Source organism: Chanodichthys erythropterus, chromosome 23 (assembly GCF_024489055.1).
Source record: "Chanodichthys erythropterus isolate Z2021 chromosome 23, ASM2448905v1, whole genome shotgun sequence".
NCBI lineage: Eukaryota > Metazoa > Chordata > Actinopteri > Cypriniformes > Xenocyprididae > Chanodichthys > Chanodichthys erythropterus.
The window spans coordinates 18,551,704-18,577,364 of NC_090243.1; the positions used below are offsets into that span (position 1 = coordinate 18,551,704).

The 25,661-nt window shown below is 40.5% G+C and overlaps 1 pseudogene and 4 gene segments (V, D, J or C); 4 read left to right on the forward strand and 1 right to left on the reverse strand.

The window, feature by feature from the left end:
* Positions 1-876: 876 nt before the first annotated feature.
* On the forward strand, positions 877-4,726 carry LOC137014150 (Ig kappa chain V region 2717-like). The segment is given in 3 exon segments: positions 877-1,567; positions 1,650-4,202; positions 4,289-4,726. Coding segments are annotated over 2 exon segments (375 nt in total).
* On the forward strand, positions 1,519-1,972 carry LOC137013695 (immunoglobulin kappa variable 1-12-like). The segment is given in 2 exon segments: positions 1,519-1,567; positions 1,650-1,972. Coding segments are annotated over 2 exon segments (372 nt in total).
* A 2,568-nt stretch (positions 4,727-7,294) lies between the features above and the next one.
* On the forward strand, positions 7,295-11,269 carry LOC137014149 (immunoglobulin kappa variable 4-1-like). The segment is given in 3 exon segments: positions 7,295-7,482; positions 7,565-9,322; positions 9,412-11,269. Coding segments are annotated over 2 exon segments (387 nt in total).
* A 616-nt stretch (positions 11,270-11,885) lies between these two features.
* LOC137013696 (immunoglobulin kappa variable 1-6-like) lies at positions 11,886-12,435 on the forward strand. The segment is given in 3 exon segments: positions 11,886-11,934; positions 12,042-12,320; positions 12,386-12,435. Coding segments are annotated over 3 exon segments (378 nt in total).
* Positions 12,436-24,534: 12,099 nt separating this feature from the next.
* On the reverse strand, positions 24,535-24,964 carry LOC137013912 (Ig lambda chain C region-like; annotated as a pseudogene).
* Between the last annotated feature and the right edge of the window lie 697 nt (positions 24,965-25,661).

Genomic DNA, 25,661 nt, shown 5'->3' on the forward strand with positions numbered 1-25,661 from the left:
TCCAAATGAGTCTTTATTATTATCTACATGGATATTAAAATCACCAACAACAAGGACTTTATCCGCAGCCAGTACTAACTCTGATAGAAACTCAGCAAATTCTTTGATAAAGTCAGTATGGTTCCCTGGTGGCCTGTATACAGTAGCCAGCACAAATGTCAACTTACATAATGTTACATAAAGCACCATCACTTCAAAGGAATTATATTTGAAATTCTTTTGAATGATTCTGAATATATTACTATAAATTACAGCAACACCTCCCCCTTTGCCTTTCTGTCGAGGATTGTGTCGATAATCATAACCTTGAGGACTAGATTCATTTAAAGTAATGTAATCGTCTGGTTTTAGCCAGGTTTCTGTCAAACACAGCAAGTCTAGTTTATTGTCTGTGATAATTTCATTTACAATAAGTGCTTTTGAAGAAATAGATCTAATATTCAGTAACCCAAGCTTTATCATTTGTTTATCTGATTTATCTGTGATTTTCATTTTTTGAACATCAATTAAATTTTTACCCTTAAAAGGTTTTGGAAGTTTTTTGTATTTACTAGTTCGAGGTACAGACACAGTCTCTATGTGATAATATCTAGGTGAAAGTGTTTCTATGTGCTGTTTAACTTTAAAACTAGTTTTAAAGTGCAGTAAACTTTAAAACTATTTACGCTACAAACCAGTGTGTTTATAATGAAGTCAATACATTAAAATAATATGGTAAAAAATACCAGTTTGCAATATCAAGCAGTATAACAAGCTGGGCTGTGTTTCCCAAAAGCATCGTAGGCCTAAATAGATCGTAGAGCCTTTGCCACCAATGATCTCTACAATCAACTTAATTCTTAGATGCTTTTGGGAAACACAGCCCTGTTTTATACAGCTAAAAATAACTGGAAGCAAATGACACTGGAAGCCAGAAATAAAAACATATAGAAGAAAATAGAAAAATCACTTTCAGTGTCAGTGTCAGCAATATAATGAATCTATATTGCATTAAATGAATTATTTGACCACAACACATCACATAAACATCTTCACACAGAGATTGATGAAGAATAAAATCTAAAGATTTCCAAATATCTAAACAAGTGAGACAATTAATGACCACAAATATCAGTTTTCATCTGTACATGGACATTTTCATTTCTGAGTGATAAATTTCAACAAACAGATCATGCAGACGACAAGTTCAACATCTAAACTGCTGCACATTTACTGAATGTTCAGACTTGAACTGCTGGTCAACAGTCTGACAGCTTATAAAAGCTCAAAATGACTGTTTAATACTCTCAACATCACAAAACACCTGCAGTCCAGTGATTCTCAGATCGAGTTTTTGTGCGTTTGTGTTTTTCTCTGTATAATGTGTTGATGACGAGAGAAATAAACCGATGGAGGGTTTTTGCTCAGAGAGTCACTTTGCATCGGCTCATGCTTCAGCGCTCCGAGTGTTTATAGCGTTCAAACTCAAACACTTTATAACACACTGCTGTTTACCACGGTACAAACCCAACAAACACCATGAATCTCTTCAGCAGCTTCATCTGGATTCTGGCAGCTTTTATTCCAGGTAACAGACGTGAAAGCTCATAATTTTTGAGTCTTTAATGTTCATTTCATCTGATTAAACACATTAATGTTGTTGTCGACAGCATCCAGAGGAATCACTGTGACTCAGCCTGAAGCTGTGACTGTTTCTGAAGGACAAAACGCCAAAATAGAGTGTAAAACTGATACTGGGATATATGGCTGGAGTTTAGCTTGGTATCAGCAGAAACATGGAGAAGCTCCTAAACTCATTATTTATCTGGTAAATGATCTCTATGATGAGAGTTTCAGTCGATTCAGTGGGAATGGAGCACAAGGTGGGACTGATTTCACTCTGACCATCAGTGGAGTCCAGACTGAAGATGCTGGACATTATTACTGTCAGAGTTTCCACTATCCAAACAGTCAATATGTGTTCACACAGTGATAAAGAGTCGTACAAAAACCTCCGTCAGTCAGAGTCACAGTGACTGAACTGATACTGCAGCTGCTCACACACTTTCACACACTTTCACACACTACTGACACACAGAGGACAAACACAGGAACTACACATGTGCTCAAGACTGACTTATGACTGAAATCAGCTCTATTAGACTGTGATCTGTCCTGTGACAGACGGGTTTGACTCAAATATGCTCAGAATTGTTTGTAAAATAATATGAAAACAAACAAACAATAATGTCATCATATGTGGTTTTGGTTTTTTACATTAAACTTCACAGTAAAGTAATTATGTATCACCAGCATCATAAATATATTCTTGAGCAGTTTTTCATGTAGCTGCTTCATCTCAAGCTAATAATGAATTTATTATTTGTGATATATGACCTTAATGTTTCTGTGCACCAGAGGGCGCTCTAGTTCACTGCTTTGTATGTTGTGTTGAAGTAACAAAAGAAGACTGAGTTCCTAGTAAACAAAAGTGAATTAAACGGCATTTGTCTCAGTGTATCGAATGGACCACGCCGATCAAGCTAGTTGTTAAAGGAATGGAGATGTGTAGTGATGGGCAAATGAAGCCTCATGAAGCACTGAGGCTTCACAACCCATTGCTTCACAAAAAGGTTCATTACCCGAAGCTTCATTCAGCATTGCTCACTAGTGACACCTAGCTACTGTGCAAAGAAATAGCAGACAAAATTAATCCTGAGCCTATGACCTGAACAGACATTTGTGCATTGCCTGGGTATAACATAAAATATGTATCTTCTCTGTCTGACTTTACTTGTGCAGAGACAACTGGCTCAGACACACACACACACACAGATAATTAATTATTCATAAATTATACCATACAAACCTAATATAACCTAATATAATGTAATAATATCTCTAATAATACAATAACAACAACGACACAACTCTTTAACTCTGACTCTCCGACACTCTACTTCTACTTCTGGTTCTACTACTCCTGAAACATCCACAAGGTGGCGTGTGTTTCGAACCCCCTTTATCTGGAAGCGACACTCAAACCGAACCGATGACGTATTCCACACAAACCGAGGCCTCGTTTGTCATCGGTCACGTGATTTCTACATTCCCAACACAAGCCTCGAATCGACGCCTCATCTGGCACGCCCATTTATGCTCGACACAAGCTCCGAAGCCTCGGTTCAAATGTCCCATCACTAGAGATGTGAGGATTTGTGGAGATTTGAAGGTAACAGTGAATCCGGGCCTTTGTGTTGAACGTTACCGATTCCACGAATAGAGGATTTATTCACATCATTGGCAGAGGGCCAACGCTTCACCAAACTGAACCTCTCCAGTGCATACTTACAAGTGCCCTTGGCAGAAGATTCACACAAATGCCTCACTATCAGCACGTCAAAGAGGCTCTTCTGTTACAATCGATTACCATTTGGTATTGCTTCGGCTCCTGCAATTTTTCAAAGGGTCATGGATCAGATTTTACAAGGCCTTCCCAATATTCATTGCTATCTAGTGACATCTCAAGAATGTAGACGCAGTCCTCAGTCGTCTGGATGAGTTTGGGCTGTGTGTCCAACACGAGAAATGTGAATTCTTTAAAGATTTGCTGCAGTATTTGGGGCACATCATTCATGCTCAGGGTCTTCATAAGATACCAGAAAAGATCAGGACGAGCGTGGATGTGTCTGCACCGAATAACGTCAGTCAACTCCGTTCATTTCTGGGACTTTTAAACTATTACAGTCGATTTATCCCTAACCTTGCATCAGTGTTAGCAAGAAATAATGCAAGAAAGTATGGAATTTATACCAGTATTTGAGAAAGACAAATAAATAATTCACCTCTCTGTGTTTAAAGTCACCATGAAATCAAAATTAACATTTTTTGTTTTCTTTTTTATGGAATATTGCAGTATTTATTATAAAAGGCTTATCAATGCACATCATTATTTTTTTATATTCAGCTAAATTTTTAAAGTTTACACTTATATTTGATGTTGTGATTGACAGGATGAGATGAACGAGCTCCTCCTGAACCTTCATTTAGAGCCTCATTTAAATACAGAATGAGTTCATTTGCATATTGATCAGATGCTTCAGTGCTCTGAGAGTGTTTATAGTGCTGTGAGTTTAACACTTCATCACTGACACACACAACAATCTTCATCAACATGACCTTCATCATCATCTTCATCTGGACTCTCACAGCGTTTGCTCAAGGTTTGTGGAGCACAAGTTTGATATCAATTCATTTCTTCAAGTATATTGTCAAAGTTTTGAGTTGATTTTCTTCTTGTGTGTTTCAGAGTGTAGAGGACAGATCACCGTCACTCAGAGTCCTTCAATGACAGCAGCTCAACCAGGACAAACTGTGAACATCAAATGTAAAACCAGCACAGATGTGTACAATAATGATTTTTTAGCCTGGTACTTACAGAAACCTGGAGAATCTCCTAAACTCCTGATTTATAGAACAAACAGCCTCCAGTCAGGAACTCCATCTAGATTCAGTGGCAGTGGATCTAACAGTGATTTCACTCTGACCATCAGTGGAGTCCAGACTGAAGATGCTGGACATTATTACTGTCAGAGTTTATACTGGCCTGAGAGCATTCCGTGGTTCACACAGTGATAAAGAGTCGTACAAAAACCTCCGTCAGTCAGAGTCACAGTGACTGGACTGATACTGCAGCTGCTCACACACTTTCACACACTTTCACACACTACTGACACACAGAGGACAAACACAGGAACTACACATGTGCTCAAAACTGACTTATGACTGAAATCAGCTCTATTAGACTGTGATCTGTCCTGTGACAGACGGGTTTGACTCAATTATGCTCAGAATCAGAGAAAACAGAGTGTGTAAATTAATATGTAGATTCAAATGTTGTTTTGTTTTTGTACATTAAACTACACTAAAGTCATGGTGTATCAGTAACATGCAGATGTTTTTCAAGCAGCTCCTTCATCTAAAGCTGTTTCTAAATGTATTACTCATAACTCATTTCTCATGAGCAGAAGTGAAAGTGTTCCAGTTGAGAGCGTTGAACCAATCAAAGAGTGAAACTGTGAGTTTGAGGTGAAAATCACATTTGCATTGGCAGGTTTAGTGATTGTGATCCTCTCAGAATAGAGCAGCTCCGTCTCCAGTGACCATGTTCAAACCCCAAGAGCTTCATTTGACATTTCCTGCTAAATGCAGCTGTTCTCAACTATTACAATCAATCAAAAGCAGCTGAAACTTTAGTGCAGGACTTTGAATGAACGACACACTGATCAATGATGCAGTCGGACACAAATGTAACGCGTTCAGAAGCTTTATTGAATGAACAGCAATGGCAGCACATTGAAAGACTGCTTCAGTATTGAGCTGTAAATCACGTGACTGCTGCGAATCCTGCCAGACGCTCAGATACGGCTCGTCTGGACCGGAGAAACATCAGCACTGGGAGCTCTTGAGGAACGAGGCCTCGTGATCAGCTCCGTCATGTCTTACTCTGCAGACGAAGCGATCCGCGCCTTCCCAGCGTGCTTTGCTGAGGCTCAGGACGCTGCTGCGGCTGTAGCGTCCGTCCCGCTCGCTCTCTGCGCTGGTCTGAACCCCCTCGGTGACCTCTGACCCGTCCAGCGTCCAGCTCACCGTCGCCCCCTGTGGAGAGTAAGAGCTGAGCAGGCAGAGCAGTGCGGCTGAGTCTCCAGAGATCTGCAGAGAAGAGGGCGGCAGCAGAGACACGGAGGGCTTCACTGCGGGACCAGCTGCACAAACACACACAAACAACACCAACGTCTTTAGATCATCAATTAGTCAGATGTCACACACAGTAATGGAGGAAAAATCACAATCATTTCATTTTTACAGAAATTCCTCATCACTGCTTTCTTTCATAAACCACATAGTAATGATCCTGCATTTACATTTCAATATTCTCAGTTCAAATAAAATATTCACTGCTACTAAATATATGAAGTATAAGATATATGAATAAATATAAATCAGTTCTCTGAAGCAGACATGATATACAGCAAATATTACAGTCATTTCATCTTTTCTGAATAAGGTTCAGTTTAATCTCAAACTGATTTTAAAAACACAAACTGATGATTTATATGTAGAAAACTAATTTAAATGATCATTTAATTTTTAATGTTAATCATAATCATAATTATCAGCAAATGTAAGTTCAAATTATGAATTTTTCAGATCTTTCTCTTTGTCTGATGAAGACGCCTAAAAAACTGAATTATTTTGTCCGTATCCTCATACATTTGTGTCATGCATTACAAAATTTCTGAATTATTAAATTTACCAAGAATTATGGACACAATTATTTTAAGAAATAATTGAAACTATCAGAAAATATTGCAATCAAGATATTAAAAAACAAACAATGTTAGTTAATATAATATCTGAAATTACTCATGTAAAAAGAAATAAATATATAAAAGCAACATAAAATATGCCATGCAATGAAAAAAGATAAATATCATGAAATATCACTGAATATAAATATGTAATTGTGAAATAGTAGACAGATTATTATGAAACAAATTCACCATGAAATATTACAGTTAATATTTTTTATTTAAACTATTTTATAATTTTTAAAACCTTGTTGCAAAATGCTTGCTTGAATAATCTAAAAACAAAACAATTATATATAAACATTTTTAGAGAATTTTAGAGACTTACTGATGGTCAGTTTAGTTCCTCCACCGAAAGTCCACCACAGTGCTTCATTCTAGTGAAAGCGTCGTACAAAAACCTCCGTCACACTCAAATGAACACAAACTCCAGCAGAGAAAGAGACGAACGACACTCACACACACTGATATGAGACTCAACAGCAGCTCTTCTCAACATTAAATAATGATTATTGGACTGAAGTGACTTTCACAGAAACAGCTTCATCATCTCTAAATGTCTCTTGATGCATGAAAACTATTAAATCTGAATAAATAATATAATCAGAAAGACTCTGTACTGATCATCACACATCTGAACTGTGAGTTTCTAAATGATCATGTATTTCTCAAAGCATTTTAATAAGTTTTGTTGACCTGTGACCTCTGGAATGACCTTTGACCTCTCATGGAGTTCACAGTGAAATACTTGATTCTTTTAGAGATTCAACTCTGTCATTTGATTCATCAGAAAGCTGTAGTCTGAACCAGAGACTGAATGAAAAAGAAATGATTTATAAACGTGTTCAGAAGTGAAAACACTCGTCTGTTGGATCATGAGAATAAAACACATTTAAAGCCTCAAAACTGATCAGTTTCATCTGCATGTGCTCATTTTCACGTGTGTTTTACTCCAGCAGGGTTTTTGCTCAGAGAGTCACTTTGCATCGGCTCATGCTTCAGCGCTCCGAGTGTTTATAGCGTTCAGACTCAAACACTTTATAACACACTGCTGTTTACCACGGTACAAACCCAACAAACACCATGAATCTCTTCAGCAGCTTCATCTGGATTCTGGCAGCTTTTATTCCAGGTAACAGACGTGAAAGCTCGTCATTTTTGAGTCTTTAATGTTCATTTCATCTGGTTAAACACATTAATGTTGTTGTCGACAGCATCCAGAGGAATCACTGTGACTCAGCCTGAAGCTGTGACTGTTTCTGAAGGACAAAACGCCAAAATAGAGTGTAAAACTGATACTGGGATAAATGGCTGGAGTTTAGCTTGGTATCAGCAGAAACATGGAGAAGCTCCTAAACTCATCATTCGTTCTGTAGATGAGCTTTATGATAGCAGTTTCAGTCGATTCAGTGGGAATGGAGAAGAAGGAGGGACTGATTTCACTCTGACCATCAGTGGAGTCCAGACTGAAGATGCTGGACATTATTACTGTCAGAGTTTCCATTGCAGAACAGATTCAGATGGTGATTGTGAAGGTGATCTTACATTCACACAGTGATAAAGAGTCGTACAAAAACCTCCGTCAGTCAGAGTCACAGTGACTGAACTGATACTGCAGCTGCTCACACACTTTCACACACTTTCACACACACTCAACAGTGAAGAAAAACTCAATATGATCTTATTGAACATCACTTTTGTTGAGCTGAATCAGTTAACCTTTCTGATTGTAATTTTTTTAGAGGACATGTTTTTCTCCTGTTATTCTATTACATCCTTTATGTAGAAATTCAGTCACTTTTGATCTTCACTTCAGTGGATATTTTTCCATTCTTCAACACATTTTTGATTTTCTGCATTTATAATTTATCCTCATTCTTCTTTCTAAACTGAATCATCATCAGCATCATAAACATGTTCTGCTTGATCAGTTTAATAAGTCTATTGATTTATTAAGTTCATCCCTCATAATGCAGATATTAACAGCATCATATAAACACATTCCTCAACTTCAGAGCAGATGATAATAGTTTATATTAATATCTTTGTATAGAGGAATTAGCAATTATAAAAATGAATTTAAATAAATTAAAGACCAGATTACCCAACAGGTGCTGTCCATGATCAAAAACAGCATATGCATGAAGATTTGGGTGAAGAGACTGGATATAGTGCCAGACACAAGTCCAAATAAATTAAATACTCAAACAAAGCTTTTTTGAATTTTTAAAGCTTTGAATAGATTATAGGTATGATTATAATGTTTATGTATTGTATCTATTTACCTATGGTGTGATCAATGTCAGTATATTACAATGATTACAGTGATAACACACAGGTTTATGATTGGAAACACATTGATTTTGCACTTTTTGCGCTTTATTTGTGGCCTCTGGATAATAAACTCTTGTGAGTTTTATGGCCATTTTTCATGTTCAGATCTTATTTGTTTTTTAATCTTGGAGCTATTTTTGGATCTACGCACCACCATAAGTTTGTGTATTTACTTTTTTTGGACTTGTGTCTGGTGCTACGCTTTTCCAGTCTCTTTAACCATATTTTTTGTATTTATTTTATAAAGATTCATAAAAGTGAAGATGTTTCTATCATGTGACTCACAATCAAACTCAGTTGATTCGGTGATTGACAGAGACTCGTGTGTGATGATCCTCATGTCTGTTCAGAAACTGCAGGAACACATGGATTTGGTGTAAATTTGGGGATTAACAGTGACTTTTACTAGATGTTTTCACTTTAATTGTGTTTGTATTGTGTATTTTGTGTCTGTTAATGAGTGACTGTCTTCAGGTAAATGATCTGGAGTGTGTTTGCATATTGATCAGATGCTTCAGTGCTCTGAGAGTGTTTATAGTGCTGTGAGTTTAACACTTCATCACTGACACACACAACAATCTTCATCAACATGACCTTCATCATCATCTTCATCTGGACTCTCACAGCATTTGCTCAAGGTTTGTGGAGCACAAGTTTGATATCAATTCATTTCTTCAAGTATATTGTCAAAGTTTTGAGTTGATTTTCTTCTTGTTGTGTGTTTCAGAGTGTAGAGGACAGATCACCGTCACTCAGAGTCCCTCAATGACAGCAGCTCAACCAGGACAAACTGTGAACATCAACTGTAAAACCAGCAGTAATGTGTATTATCATAGTTCTGATGGACATTATTTATTCTGGTACTTACAGAAACCTGGAAAAGCTCCTAAACTCCTGATTTATTTTACAAACCGCCTCCAGTCAGGAACTCCATCTAGATTCAGTGGCAGTGGATCTAACAGTGATTTCACTCTGACCATCAGTGGAGTCCAGACTGAAGATGCTGGACATTATTACCGTCAGAGTTATCACTATCCAAACAGTAAAGATGTGTTCACACAGTGATAAAGAGTCGTACAAAAACCTCCGTCAGTCAGAGTCACAGTGACTGAACTGATACTGCAGCTGCTCAAAGGAGGATCTGAAACAACATTGTCACACAAACATCTGAAATAAAATCATCAAAATTCAGCTTTTTTTAATAAATTATTGAGGTCAGCATTCAAAGCATTAGCTGAGAGAAAAGTCCATCAGTGTCACTGTTAAATTTCCTCATATTCATACCCTCTTTAGACTAAAAATGTTGTGGAAAATGTATATCTGCCTTGAGATTTTGTGCTCTTATAGATCAGTGACATGATTGAGATCTACATGTGAGTCGTCCACCATATTGGATCAGTCAGATCTGGTCCGTGAACACTGGAGAGCAAGTGAACTCCTGACTGCATCTGCAACCTCTGTAATAAAGTTTCATGAGAACTAGTTAAATAGTAAAATCACTGTGGGGCATCGATTATAAAACACAAAGTTCCATTAGTTGCTTTTATTTGAGATATGGATCAACATGTGGATCAAGGTGTGGTTATTATACAAAAGAACAACAATACTGACATAAATCACAAGTATAAAAACATCAAACACTCATAAATAGTTGCAGAAACCTCAAGCAGCAAAACAATCAAATCAACTTCCACTTGATGAACACACACAGTCCTCTATCAGAACACAGTCCAGACCTCAACTCTCATTCTAGTGATTTCCAGCATGTCCACGAGCTCCAAGAGGAAGATGTGTGGCAGATATTTAAGGAATAATCAGTATCGCCCTCTACTGCCTCATTCCCTTCATAACCTCATTCACATATGAATATCTATATATGCAATAGACATTAGCTGCTATTTTCACAGCATTTAGTTGATCATTAATGTGATTTTACATATTGAGTTATACAAAAACACAAACCAGCACATCCTCACCTCTGAAAGGTTTTCCTCTGTCCGTCTGGAGTTTAAAGCTCAGTGGTTTATATGCTGCACAATGCTGTGATATTTTTGATGAAGGTCATTGATTTGTAAGTGTGAGTGATGAACAGCGTCATGTTGACCGTTGTGTCGATGTGTCCGGAGCGGTCGAATGGGCCTCTATGACACCACCTTATGTTTAACATCATTTTTAAATTCAGTGTGTGTCTTCCGGTATGATCCGCTTACACTTATTTTTAGATGTATAAAACAGCTCATTGTGCTGCTTGATATTGCAAACTGACATATTATTTTAATGTATTGTCTTCATTATAAACACACTGGTCTGTAGTGTGAATAGTTTCACTGTTTACTGCACTTTATTATTCTTCTCGTTATTTCACTAATGAATCTGAAATCTTGTACATTCACAGAAAACAGTCTATATCTGCACTGAAAAATAAGAAGGATACATATCTAAGCCTCTGTAATAATTACTTTATTTGTTTATGTATGCATGCATTCATATTTATGCAATTATTTATGCATAACTATAAATAAAAAATATAAATGCATTATTTATGGACTAAACTTCACATGTATTTATTTAAGCATGTATTTTGTGTTTTAACTTACTGACACCAAGTTTTAACTGATGAGCAAGATGAGAATTTATTTTAAACTTTTAACTGAATTTATGTTTCAGATGTAAACTAATGAATATGAACAAACCTCGTCTCTCTGTTAGTCAAACTCAACTGTCTCAAAGTTTGATGATCCTGTGACACCAGAAACACTCAAAATAACTATAAATGTGTTTGTCATGCATGTGCACCTCAAACAAAAAATACATTTATATATTCTTTTATCTGTGAGATTTATAATTTGTCCGTATGTTCTTGTTTCATCATGTATCTGCAGGTGTTTTCATGCTCCACTGAGTGAAGTTTATTTATGAAATGAAGGTGGCTTTAAAATAATAAATGTAATCGTGAGAGTCAAAATAAAGACAAAAATGTCAGAATTATTTTTCAACATCCAGTTTGCTGCTGCAGTGTTTGATGAGGGAAATTTAATTCTTAACATTTCTGCTCTGCTGTCAGTGACTGAGACACATTTGAGAGGAAACGCTTTGAATTTGTGTCCCACCCCTGTGATTGGAGCTCAATATCAGAGCGTCTGTCAGTCCGACTGTAAATCCAACATCACTGTCCTTCAGTTTCACTCATTCCCAGTAAAGATGAGGACACACGCTCTGATCATCTGCTCTCTGCTGCTGCTGCTCAACGGTGACACTCACTTTACTGCATTTACTACATTTACTACAGTACATGAACTTGTTCTGGTAAAGATCATTAATGTCTTCTGCTGATTTTCTTCTTGTTGTGTGTTTCAGAGTGTAGAGGACAGATCACCGTCACTCAGAGTCCCTCAATGACAGCAGCTCAACCAGGACAAACTGTGAACATCAACTGTAAAACCAGCACAGATGTGCGCAATGGAGATAATTTATACTGGTACTTACAGAAGCCTGGAGAAGCTCCTAAACTCCTGATTTATTGGGCCAACCGCCGTCAGTCAGGAACTCCATCTAGATTCAGTGGCAGTGGATCTAACAGTGATTTCACTCTGACCATCAGTGGAGTCCAGACTGAAGATGCTGGACATTATTACTGTATGAGTTGCCACTGCATAACTAATTGGCTTGGTGTTTGTAATGCTGCTTATGTGTTCACACAGTGATAAAGAGTCGTACAAAAACCTCCGTCAGTCAGAGTCACAGTGACTGAACGCCCCGGGTTACTTTGCTGTAACCCTGTTCCCTGAAAAGGCGGGAACGAGAAGCTGCGCTTTATTCAGCGCTGTGGGAACGTCTTTAGTCGTGACCAGCTGTGAATATATGTGTAAAACAACGTCAATGAAATTGACCTATATTTATAGCCTTGCGAGACGTCATCGGAATGCGCCATGAGCGAGGCTATAATTAGATGTGCCACCTGTACATCAGCAGATATTTTGTCTGAAGAGCAGTCCAGGGACATCTCAGTGCGGCAATGAAGCGCAGCTTCTCGTTCCCGCCTTTTCAGGGAACAGGGTTACAGCAAAGTAACCCGGGGCGTTCCCTTTCAAAGGCTACACTCTAAGCTGCGCTTTATTCAGCGCTATGGTAACGAGAATACCCACGCCGCCGCACTGTGTGTCCGGACCCCCTGGCTGTGAAGTGTGTCACAAAGCACAGAGAGTCTCAGAAACTAGCTTGTGATGTCGACTCAAGGACATGAGAGCCCGGAGTAACATGAACATCCAAACTATAAAACCTTATGAATGTGTGCGGAGAGGACCAACCTGCCGCATCACAAACATTTTGTAAGGGGGCGCCCCCCGCCAGAGCTCTAGAAGAGGCAACCCCCCTGGTGGAATGAGCCCTGATGCCCGTTGGCGAAGTGTGACCACGCGCCTCATAGGCAAGGGCAATAGCATCTCTCACCCAATGTGACATGGTCTGTTTCGTGGCGGCCGCACCCCTGTTATGGCCGCCATGACAAACAAACAGTTGCTCTGACTTACGCCACTGGCTGGTGCGGTGGACATAAGTCTGAAGAGCACGGACTGGACACAGTCTGTGAAGTCTCTCCTGCTCCGGCGTAGTGAACGGCGGAGGGCAGAAGGCTTCAAGAGTGACCGGATGCAAGTTCGAGAAAGGAACCTTAGGCAGATAGTCAGGATGAGGATGCAAAATCGCTTTCACCATTCCTGGGGCAAAGTCTAAGCAGGATGGCACAATGGACAGAGCCTGCAAATCCCCAATTCTTTTCAGAGAAGTTATAGCCATAAGAAAAACCATTTTCAGAGTTAACAGCTTGTCAGAAACTGACTCTAACGGTTCAAAGGGGGTCTCGACCAGGGCCTCAAGGACTATAGCTAGGTCCCATGAGGGGATCCTGGTTCTAGAAGGGGGCTTAAGCCGCCTAGCTCCTCGAACGAAGCGAGAGAGCAGGACATGCTTGCCCAAAGGCACCCCGTCGATCAGAGCGTGGCAAGCCGAGAGAGCGGCCACATAAACCCTGAGAGTGGCGGGGCATGTACCTGTCGATAACTTTTCCTGCAGGAAGTCCAGAACTGTAGCAACTTGGCAGTTTACTGGATCTGCATTGTGTGCAATACACCATCTTTCAAAGACACCCCATTTGTTGGCATAACTTGCTCTAGTAGAGGGAGCTCTAGCATTCAAAATAGTCTCGATAACTTGAGGTGAAAGCCCTGTGTCCCTCAGTTGGTTCCCCTCAGGGGCCAAACATGAAGATTCCACATCTCCGGCCAGGGATGAAATATTGTCCCCTGCGCCTGAGACAGAAGGTCCCTCCTGCTCGGTATCGCCCAAGGCGAGCCGTCGAGAAGAGACATTATCTCCGAGAACCATATTCTGTTCGGCCAATGCGGTGCTATCAATAAGAGGCAAATCCCTTGTTGGCGAACTCTGGCTAGAACTCCCGGGAGCAGAGCAACTGGAGGACAGGCATACAGGCGCATCAAAGGCCATGTATGCGCCATCGCATCCAGACCTAGGGGGGCTGGGTGACTCAGAGAGAAGTAAAGGGGACATTGCGCTGTCTGATGGGAGGCGAAGAGGTCCACCTCTGCCTCGTAGAACCTCAGCCATATCTGTTTCACTACGTCGGGGTGAAGTTTCCATTCCCCACTCGGTAGTTTCTGTCTGGACAGTAAATCTGCTCCCACATTCTGGTCCCCAGGAATATACACTGCCCTCAGTGACAGGAATTTGTCCTGGGCCCGGAGAAAGATCTGTCGCGCTATCCTGTTGAGATGGCGCGAACGCAGACCTCCCTGGCGATTTACATAAGAGACTGCTGTTGTGTTGTCCATCCGCACTAGGACATGACAGCCTCTCAGCTGCTGGAGGAAGTATTTCAGGGCCAGAAATACAGCCATCAATTCTAGGCAGTTGATGTGCCAGACGAGCTGATGGCCCTCCCATTCCCCTTGGGCTGGACGACCACTTAAGACCGCTCCCCAGCCCGTCAGGGAGGCGTCCGTCGTTAGCAACCTGCGACGACACGGCGCCCCTAGAGTGGGACCCAAGGTGAGGAACCGGGGTCTGAGCCACACAGACAGGTACGAAGCCCGCGGCGCGTAACCCTTATTTGCCTCAGGGGTTTGGCCCTTGGATGAAACCCCCTGGCTTTTAGCCACAACTGAAACGGTCTCATATGCAGCAGGCCCATAGGAATTACCGAGGACGCTGATGCCATGAGACCTAACATTCTCTGAAATTGTAGAATAGTACAATCCTGGCCTAGCCTGACATTTTTCAGGGTGTGAAGAATGGTCTCGACTCGAGCGGGAGACAATTGTGCCCGCATCGTGGTCGAATCCCAGATGACCCCTAAATATGTCGTTCTCTGGGTTGGGCAGAGAACGCTTTTCTTCTCGTTGAGTCTCAACCCTAGAGAAACTAGATGAGCTAAAACGACATCTCTGTGTTTTAATGCCATCTCTCGTGACTGCGCCAATATTAGCCAGTCGTCTATATAATTCAAAATGCGAATGCCCTGGAGTCGCAACGGAGCCAGTGCTGCATCCATGCATTTTGTGTATGTGCGGGGTGATAGGGCTAGGCCGAATGGAAGAACCCGATACTGGTAAGCTTTGCCCCCGAAAGCGAACCTCAGGAATCTCCTGTGTTGTGGCAATATTTCGATATGAAAATATGCGTCCTTGAGATCGATCGTGACGAACCAATCGCACTGTTGGATTTGCGACACGATCATCTTTACTGTTAACATTTTGAACTTGAGAGCTTTGACTGAACGGTTCAGGCCTCGAAGATCTAAAATTGGACGCAGCCCCCCGTCCTTTTTGGGAACTAGGAAGTATCGGCTGTAATAACCCGACTCTCTCTGTGAAGGGGAAACACGTTCTATGGCCCCTTTCTCCAGAAGAGTTTGCAGCTCTTGTGACAGTAACGTCGCTTGCCCCGGCTTCACGGTAGTGGAGACCACGCCGTTGAAACGCGGAGGACGACGGAAAAATTGGATTCTGTATCCGAATTCTACTGTCTTTAGAACCCACGCGGAAATCCCTGGCAGTAGTTTCCACGCTGCCAGGCTTTCTGAAATGGGCACTAATTTTGACACTTCCTTTTGAGGGGATACTAGGTGTTCCGTGTCCTGATGTGTTACAGGAGCTAACGGAACACCTAACATTTCGCTGGAAACCGCTGCCCCCCGAAGCACCACAGGTGGCGGGGAAGGAGGGTTTTTGTGGAGATGTCGAGAAGGGGCGAGTTTTAGATATAATAAGCGCCCCGTCCCGAGGGGGCCATCCCCACAGGGCTGAGCGCAAGACCGTCAGGATTTCTTCTTCTTTTGAAGAATAGTCCTGAGGTCTTGCCTGGGAGGTTGTGCAGGGCGGCGAGACGGTCCCCAGTCTTTACGAGGGGGAGCTCGGCTCGCCACACTCTGCTTCTGAACCTCTCTCTTAGAAGGACCGGGTTGGGGCTGGGTGGCTGACGGCCCCTCCCCCTGAGTGCGGCGAGGAAGGAACTTTACAAAAGCTTCTTCTGATTTTTTCACTTCCTGAAACCTGCTCACGACTGTGTTGACCGAGTCTCCGAACAGGCCAGAAGGTGATACCGGGGCATCAAGAAGGAATACTCGATCTTTATCTTTGATGCCCGTGAGGTTTAGCCACAGGTGCCTCTCCGTGCTAACCATAGCAGCCATAGAACGGCCGATGGCACGAGCCGTTTGCTTGGTGGCACGGAGAGACAGATCTGTGGCTCGACGAAGCTCAGAGAACGCTTCCTCTGTGATGGTAGTGCCGGCACTCAGATCCTTCAACAGGTCAGCTTGGTACGCCTGTAACACTGCCATAGTGTGCAGCGCAGCACCAGCCTGACCTGCAGCTTGGAAAGCTTTTCCCACAAGCGCTGAGGTGGTTCTACAGGGCTTTGTGGGGAGGGTAGGCTTTTTTAACGATGATGCTGACACAGGCGAGAGATAGCTTGCCAGCGTCTCTTCAACCTCTGGCATCATCGTATACCCCCGTGCTTCAGCACCCACGATAGTCGAATAAATCGACGTCGAGGGCACAAAAACACGGGAAGTATATGGCTTTTTCCATGACTTAGATAACTCGTCATGGAGGTCCTCAAAGAAGGGGAGAGACTGGCGTTGTGGCCCCTCCCCCTTGCCACCGGACAAAAACCTATCCTCAAGCTTAGATGGTTTGGGGGTCTCTTTTTCCTGTGGCCAGTCTAGCTGTAATCTAGCCACAGCTCGAGTTACTACCTCGAGTAATTCCTCAACGGCTTTATCATCACGTGAGGAACGCTCAGGCAGCAAACTCGAGAAGAGAATCATCGTCTCCCGCGTGAGCTGAAGAAGCACCGGAGTGCGCTTCAGGATCACGCGAGGAGACGCGCGGATCAGGTGACAAATCGGGCGAAAGGGCAGGACCCGTCTCCCGTTCGTCAGCGAGATCCATTTGCGAGCCCCACGATCGTAATGCGGGTGCTGATCCCTGGAAGAAAGAGAGACGAGCACGCAGCATCTTAACTGTGAACATTTCACAATGCTGGCACTCGCCGCCTTCCAACGCAAGGACAGCGTGCTCTTCCCCCAAACAAACAAAACAGTACGGATGTGTGTCCGTTTCGGCGATCGGACGCGAACACGGAGGAACACACCGTCTGCCTTGTTCACTCATACTTCTCTCAATATATATTATGATATAATAAAATATATATATATAATATAAGGAATGTTCACTTTCACTTGGACTGCAGAGTGAAAGGAGGAACAGATGAGAGAAAGTTTTTCTGCGCTCTGCCTATCAAATCTAACTCCTGACAAAGAGGGAAAGAGAGAAATGATAGATGCTTATGACAAAGTTCACACACAACTTCACAGAGTGGCCTCTGAAGACAAAAGACCTGCTGATGTACAGGTGGCACATCTAATTATAGCCTCGCTCATGGCGCATTCCGATGACGTCTCGCAAGGCTATAAATATAGGTCAATTTCATTGACGTTGTTTTACACATATATTCACAGCTGGTCACGACTAAAGACGTTCCCACAGCGCTGAATAAAGCGCAGCTTAGAGTGTAGCCTTTGAAAGGGAACTGATACTGCAGCTGCTCACACACTTTCACACACTACTGACACACAGAGGACAAACACAGGAACTACACATGTGCTCAAAACTGACTTATTAGACTGTGATCTGTCCTGTGACAGACGGGTTTGACTCAAATATGCTCAGAATCTGAGAAAACAGAGTGTGTAAATTGATATGTAGATTCATATGTTGTTTTGTTTTTGTACATTAAACTACACTAAAGTCATGGTGTATCAGTAACATGCAGATGTTTTTCAAGCAGCTCCTTCATCTAAAGCTGTTTCTAAATGTATTACTCATAACTCATTTCTCATGAGCAGAAGTGAAAGTGTTCCAGTTGAGAGCGTTGAACCAATCAAAGAGTGAAACTGTGAGTTTGAGGTGAAAATCACATTTGCATTGGCAGGTTTAGTGATTGTGATCCTCTCAGAATAGAGCAGCTCCGTCTCCAGTGACCATGTTCAAACCCCAAGAGCTTCATTTGACATTTCCTGCTAAATGCAGCTGTTCTCAACTATTACAATCATTCAAAAGCAGCTGAAACTTTAGTGCAGGACTTTGAATGAACGACACACTGATCAATGATGCAGTCGGACACAAATGTAACGCGTTCAGAAGCTTTATTGAATGAACAGCAATGGCAGCACATTGAAAGACTGCTTCTGTATTGAGCTGTAAATCACGTGACTGCTGCGAATCCTGCCGGACGCTCAGATACGGCTCGTCTGGACCGGAGAAACATCAGCACTGGGAGCTCTTGAGGAACGAGGCCTCGTGATCAGCTCCGTCATGTCTTACTCTGCAGACGAAGCGATCCGCGCCTTCCCAGCGTGCTTTGCTGAGGCTCAGGACGCTGCTGCGGCTGTAGCGTCCGTCCCGCTCGCTCTCCGCGCTGGTCTGAACCCCCTCGGTGACCTCTGACCCGTCCAGCGTCCAGCTCACCGTCGCCCCCTGTGGAGAGTAAGAGCTGAGCAGGCAGAGCAGTGCGGCTGAGTCTCCAGAGATCTGCAGAGAAGAGGGCGGCAGCAGAGACACGGAGGGCTTCACTGCGGGACCAGCTGCACAAACACACACAAACAACACCAACGTCTTTAGATCATCAATTAGTCAGATGTCACACACAGTAATGGAGGAAAAATCACAATCATTTCATCTTTACAGAAATTCCACATCACTGCTTTCTTTCATAAACCACATAGTAATGATCCTGCATTTAAATTTCAATATTCTCAGTTCAAATAAAATATTCACTGCTACTAAATATATGAAATATAAGATATATGAATAAATATAAATCAGTTCTCTGAAGCAGACATGATATACAGCAAATATTACAGTCATTTCATCTTTTCTGAATAAGGTTCAGTTTAATCTCAAACTGATTTTAAAAACATTGTCCACAAACTGATGATTTATATGCAGAAAACAAATTTAAATGATTATTTCATTATTAACTTAAGACACTCACAATCATAATTATCAGCAAATGTAAGATAAAATTATGAATTTTTCAAATCTTTCTCTTTGTCTGTTGATGATGTCTACAAAACTGAATTATTTTGTCCGTATCATCAAACTTTTTTGTCATGCATTAAAACATTTCTAAATTATCAAATTTACCAAAAATTATGGACACAATTATGTATTTTAAGAAATAATTGAAAATGTCAGAAAATATTGCAATCAATATATTTAAAAAGCAATGAAAGTTAGTTATTATAATATCTGAAAATACACATGTAAAATGAAAAAATACATAAAAGCAACTGAATATCACTGAATATAAACATGTATTTGTAAAACAGCAAACAAATTTAAAGACATTAGGAAACAATTAAATTCACCATGAAATATTACAGTTAATACTTTTTTTCAAACTATTTTATAATTTTTAAAACCTTGTTGCAAAATGCTTGCTTGAATAATCTAAAAACAAAACAATTATATATAAACATTTTTAGAGAATTTTAGAGACCTACTTCTGATCACCAGTTTAGTTCCTCCACCGAAAGTCCACCACAGTGCTTCATTCTAGTGAAAGCGTCGTACAAAAACCTCCGTCACACTCAAATGAACACAAACTCCAGCAGAGAAAGAGACGAACGACACTCACACACACTGATATGAGACTCAACAGCAGCTCTTCTCAACATCAACATGATTGAGCTGAAAACACACACTAAATATTCATCTTTAAAAGAAATACTTGTTATTGCATGAAGGATGAAATTTTATAATTAATCAGTCCCAAACTACATTCATCACATTTACAAAACATGTGTGATTTAAACTCTGTTAATTCTATTGATCTGCTTTATAATGAAATCTTAAGCCAGATTGAGATGGTCATTCTCTATTGGACAGACATGGGGACTTGTGACTTGGTGACTTGGACTCGAGTCGACTCGAGTCGCTATTTTTATGACTTGTGACTTGACTTGACAAAAAATAAAATACTTGAGACTTGACTCGGACTTGGAAGTTAAAGACTCGGGACTTGACTTGACTTGAGACACGATGACTTGAATGACTTGAGTGTAAATCACATCATGTTTTCAGTTTGAATATAAAATATATACATATACTGCATACAGGCATCCATACATCGGCAGCGCTTTCTCTCTCTTCTCTCCAACAGCGAGTTCACGCACACCGCAGTTGAACACAGACACGCCTCCTGTCACTCACTCAGCGCAGCGGCAGGCCTCGAGACTCTCGTTCGGTCCGGTTGAAGGGTTTTTGTTATGATATGAAATGTTAATATCAATATTATAACACGCATACATCTCTGCGACATCTCTGCATCGGGACCCCTCTCTCGTTACGCTGTTTATGCTTTTGCCGCCGCATTCAAACTGGCGCAGCGCTTACTTACATTAAAATGCCTAATTCAATTTATTAAACATGAAGAGGACATATACGTCTGGCAGGCAAAAGCGAAAAAGAAAGCATGAAGAAGCATGAAGATTAAACAAAGAGCGCCGTTTTTCTTCAAATATTATCATTGATTTTATTCAGCGTACAGTTTAATGAACAAGAACTTAATATCAAGTGACTTACATTTTAGACACCAAATCGTCTGTTTCGCTGTATTTCACCAACGAAAATAGTTCCAAAGTCCACAGAATTGTTTTGCGTCTCTGAGCAACACTTCCTGAATGATTCAGCCGTTTGAATGAATCGGTTGAATCTCAATGATTCACTCATTAACAGTGATTCGCTGCCACCTACTGGCGGGTTTAATTTCACATTTGAAGTATCTTAATTTTTTTTTTTAATAATTTCAAATAACAGTAGGCTATTTAACGTATTATTTTTTCAACATTAAAACATTTTTATGCATCTGTAACTGCTCTTGACCGATTAACTTTAATAAATCTTAATCTATTCTATAATTCTATAGTTATACATTAGATTACAATTTCTGTACCTGAAAATCTCAGGTTTTTCATGTAGGTTTAAACCTACATGAAAAACTTGAAAAGCACCATTTATTTGATTTATATGTTTGTTCTGTTGTATTTATTTGTGCTATTACTCGTAATTTGATTATTTGTTACTCTTTGATTACTTACTGTTTATTTGTCTAACAATATTTATAATATAAATTAATCTAGTAGCTTTTGGTGTCATAACCCTATTTATTTAGGTTAAATGTAACAAAGACAACGGAAACAATAAATATGCTTATTTTATAGGCCCATTTTCTTGTCTTTTACTTTTATTAATTTTTTTGTTGTGGGGCCAGTAAAAATTTGAACCACTGGCCCGACCGAGCCAGTAGAAAAAAATCCTTAGCGTTCAGCTAAGGATTGAGCCCTGCCTAGTTTATCCAGCTCGCATTAATATAAATAAATATCAATACATTTATTTCGTTGACATTATTTAATTAGTAAGATTTGTTGACGAATTTTGTAAATTAAAAACAATTTGTTCTGTTATGTGTTTTGACTGTGTTATATGTCTCTAGGTAACAAAGATATTTTAACTATAAAATCTTTTCATCTTTTCAATCCTCATTTATGAATTTTGCCTGGGGCCCCCACTTAGTGTCGGTGCGCCTCTGCAGCTGATATTACAACTTTAGCACATTTGTCAGCTAAGCATTCATTCAGTGTTTCCCAATGCCCCTGTGCCGCCATCACCGTTTCATCATAAACCGAAAATTTAAAACATAGGCCTACGAAGCTTAAATGGTCTCTAAGTTGTATTTTACCAACAAACTAAAATCGAAACCGTGATATGCAAAATACAGTGCCAAATAATGTACATTTTCTGAACAACAATACTACAACAAAAGCTCCTTTCATGTCAGTAAAGCTGTTGTGAGAGAGAGAGAGGAGAAATGTAACAAAGTTTAATGTTGTATGTAAACTGTGTTTGAGAGAGAGAGAGAGAGAGAGAGATGTTCAGAGAGGAGTCTGTTGGATGTTAAGCTGTTATTTGTTTTATGGACTCAATGTTGAAAATTTAAAACATTTCAAACACTGTTGGCAGAAGTGAAAAATAAATAATTTTATGAAGTTACAATTTTGTTTGATTCCATGATGTATTTTACTGAACATGAGTATTTACAATGCAAATCCAAATTATTTTAATTTACTGACACTTACTTATATCTTGTCTTTTCACTTTATTAAGATCAGATTCTGCACGTAAAATTACAATAATAAGGTGACTTGACTTGGACTTGACTTGACATAGCTTGTGACTTGACTTGACTTGTCCAAGAAAAAAATACTTGGGACTTACTTGAGACTTGAAGGTTAAGACTTGAGACTTACTTGAGACTTGCACATGTGTGACTTGGTCCCATCTCTGCTATTGGATGACCTTTGACCTGTTCTACAGTATCATGATGATATCAGATCTGCAGCACAGGTATTAAATGCTCTCAGCATCAAAGTCTGAATGAAACTGATCATTAAAACACTGTTTAGAGGGAGAAGATCCACCCAAAATAACATGAAGTCAATCAGGAGTGTCTGTTTCTGAAAATGATCAATAGAAATTTATTAGCAAAGATACTAAATGACAAAACAGTGTTTCTGCTGTCTTCAGGTAAATGATCTGGAGTGTGTTTGCATATTGATCAGATGCTTCAGTGCTCTGAGAGTGTTTATAGTGCTGTGAGTTTAACACTTCATCACTGACACACACAACAATCTTCATCAACATGACCTTCATCATCATCTTCATCTGGACTCTCACAGCGTTTGCTCAAGGTTTGTGGAGCACAAGTTTGATATCAATTCATTTCTTCAAGTATATTGTCAAAGTTTTGAGTTGATTTTCTTCTTGTTGTGTGTTTCAGAGTGTAGAGGACAGATCACCGTCACTCAGAGTCCCTCAATGACAGCAGCTCAACCAGGACAAACTGTGAACATCAACTGTAAAACCAGCACAAATGTGCATTATTATAGTTCTGAAGGACATTATGTAGCCTGGTACTTACAGAAACCTGGAGAAGCTCCTAAACTCCTGATTTATAGAGCAAGCACCCTCCAGTCAGGAACTCCATCTAGATTCAGTGGCAGTGGATCTAACAGTGATTTCACTCTGACCATCAGTGGAGTCCAGACTGAAGATGCTGGACATTATTACTGTCAGAGTTTCCACTGCAGAACAGATTATCGTGGTTATTGTGTGGGTGACAGGGTGTTCACACAGTGATAAAGAGTCGTACAAAAACCTCCGTCAGTCAGAGTCACAGTGACTGAACTGATACTGCAGCTGCTCACACACTTTCACACACTTTCACACACTTTCACACACACTCAACAGACACACTAAATCATAAAGAGATTCTCTCAGAAAGGTTTCTTTAGATCACTGTAAACTGAACACAATCACAAACTTCAGCAAATGTAGTTGTAAACAGAAGCATGTATGTTCATTCATCTTCAGCTGTCAATCATAACACAAGAGCAGCATAAACAGCAGCTTACGTCACTCCAGTGAGAATATTCTTCCTGCGTCCCTCCATCACTCCATCTCCACCTTTATGTCCATTTTAATTCATTTCAGAAGTCCTGATGTTCATAGTCGAGTCTTGTGACAGAAACAGATCCTCCATCATGGACACGACAGATGTGTTTACCTGCAGCATTAGTGCTGGTGATTTACAGACTCTTTCTGCAAGTTACATCGTTACGCCAGTAGATGGAGACAAGAGACTGACTTTATGAATGAATCAATGAATCATTAATCAACTAATTTGATCAAAACACTGAATCATTCAGGAAAGAAACAAGCATATTTGATGGCTCTGTCCCAATGAAGAGGCTGCATGTTCGTTCTGAAGATCAACCAATGAAATGATCCTTCACAGCCGCACTGAAATGTTATTGGTTCACGCTATAGTCAGTCTCTGAAGGCAGGAAATCAACTCCTTTTTTTCCTTATTAATTTAATTATTGCCTCCAATCCTCTTGACATCATATAATTGTATTTTATTTCATATATATATGGCTCAGAATATCAAGTCAAACAGTGAAACTGAGTGGAGTTAAACTCATTTGCGTCACATTTGTGATTGTGTTCCTCTGAGAATTGAGCAGATCTCGTTTCATCATGTATCTGCAGGTGTTTTCATTCTCCACTGAGTGAAGTTTATTTATAAAATATGAGCTAAAGCCCTGATCCAATGAAAGAGCCGAAACAAAAATGACACAAAAAAGGACATAATGTTACAATTATGTTTTATTGACTGAATTGTAATAAAGTCAAGAGTGAAAAAGCACACATATAGTCAGCAGATCTACTCTGAACACTGCTGTCTCCTCACAGTGTCTCCAGTGGACGCAGACTGGCCGCTCCGTGTGTCCTCACAGCTCACCGAGACGCTCTTCATCCACTCCTCCTCAGAGAGAGTCAGGCTGCTGCTCCAGCTGTACAGACCGTCCTTCTCCAGGAGCCCAGCGCTGCTCTCCTGAGACCTGCTGCTCCCGTCCACCTTCAGCTCAGGCTCCAGTCTGACGGGAAGCCCTTGTTGGCCACACACACCAGTGTCGCTGTGTTCAGAGAGGAGATCTCTGCGCTGGAGGGCGGCAGGACGCTCACTTTAGGAGGAGTGACGCCTGAGAGAAGCACAGAGAAATCAGTTACCAGTGGCTTTCCATTAGGATTCAAGAGAAAACTAGGAGAAATTCTCCAGCAGCGAGAGAAACAACATGAAGAAAACAGTCAAAGAAAATCCCATCATTATTCCTTTAACACATTAATGCTCACAAACTCCTACACATGAAAAGAGAAAATGTTCAGAATTCATTTCACATTCTGGTAAATATGCTGATTAATTATTAAAGCTGCAGTCTGTAAGTTTGCCTCTTTGTCTCCATCTCTGTTTGAAACCTGCAATTGCAGTTATTTGTGGAATGATCTTCCTCACATGGGTTGTGCGTCGGCACGGCTCCTCAGCGCGGACGAATCTAATGTTTTGAGGTGTTTGTGTGGCTGTCAGTCACCGCACTAGTGTGGATCTTCACTTACTTCACAATTACAGATTCACGTCTTGGAAGTTTGTTCAAAATAAGAAGTTTCAACGGAAAATGTCATCTGAACAAGTACGTAACATGTCTGCCACTTTTGTTCTGAGCGACTGAGGAAAAAAAAGGTTTTACAATAAATCGCACTACCAGCCTTCTTTATGAATACAGACGTGACGTAATGACGCAAACTCCAATTTCCCACAGAAACTGACCCGAACCTCAAATCACAAAACATTATTACAATCTTACCGTTGTGAATCGAGCTAATGTAAGAATAGTTTTCAACACTGATTGGTTATGTACTTGCTCAGTAATTGATTTGGGATAAATTTTAACCAAAAAAAGATACGGACAGCAGCTTTAAATAAATTTAAATGAAAATA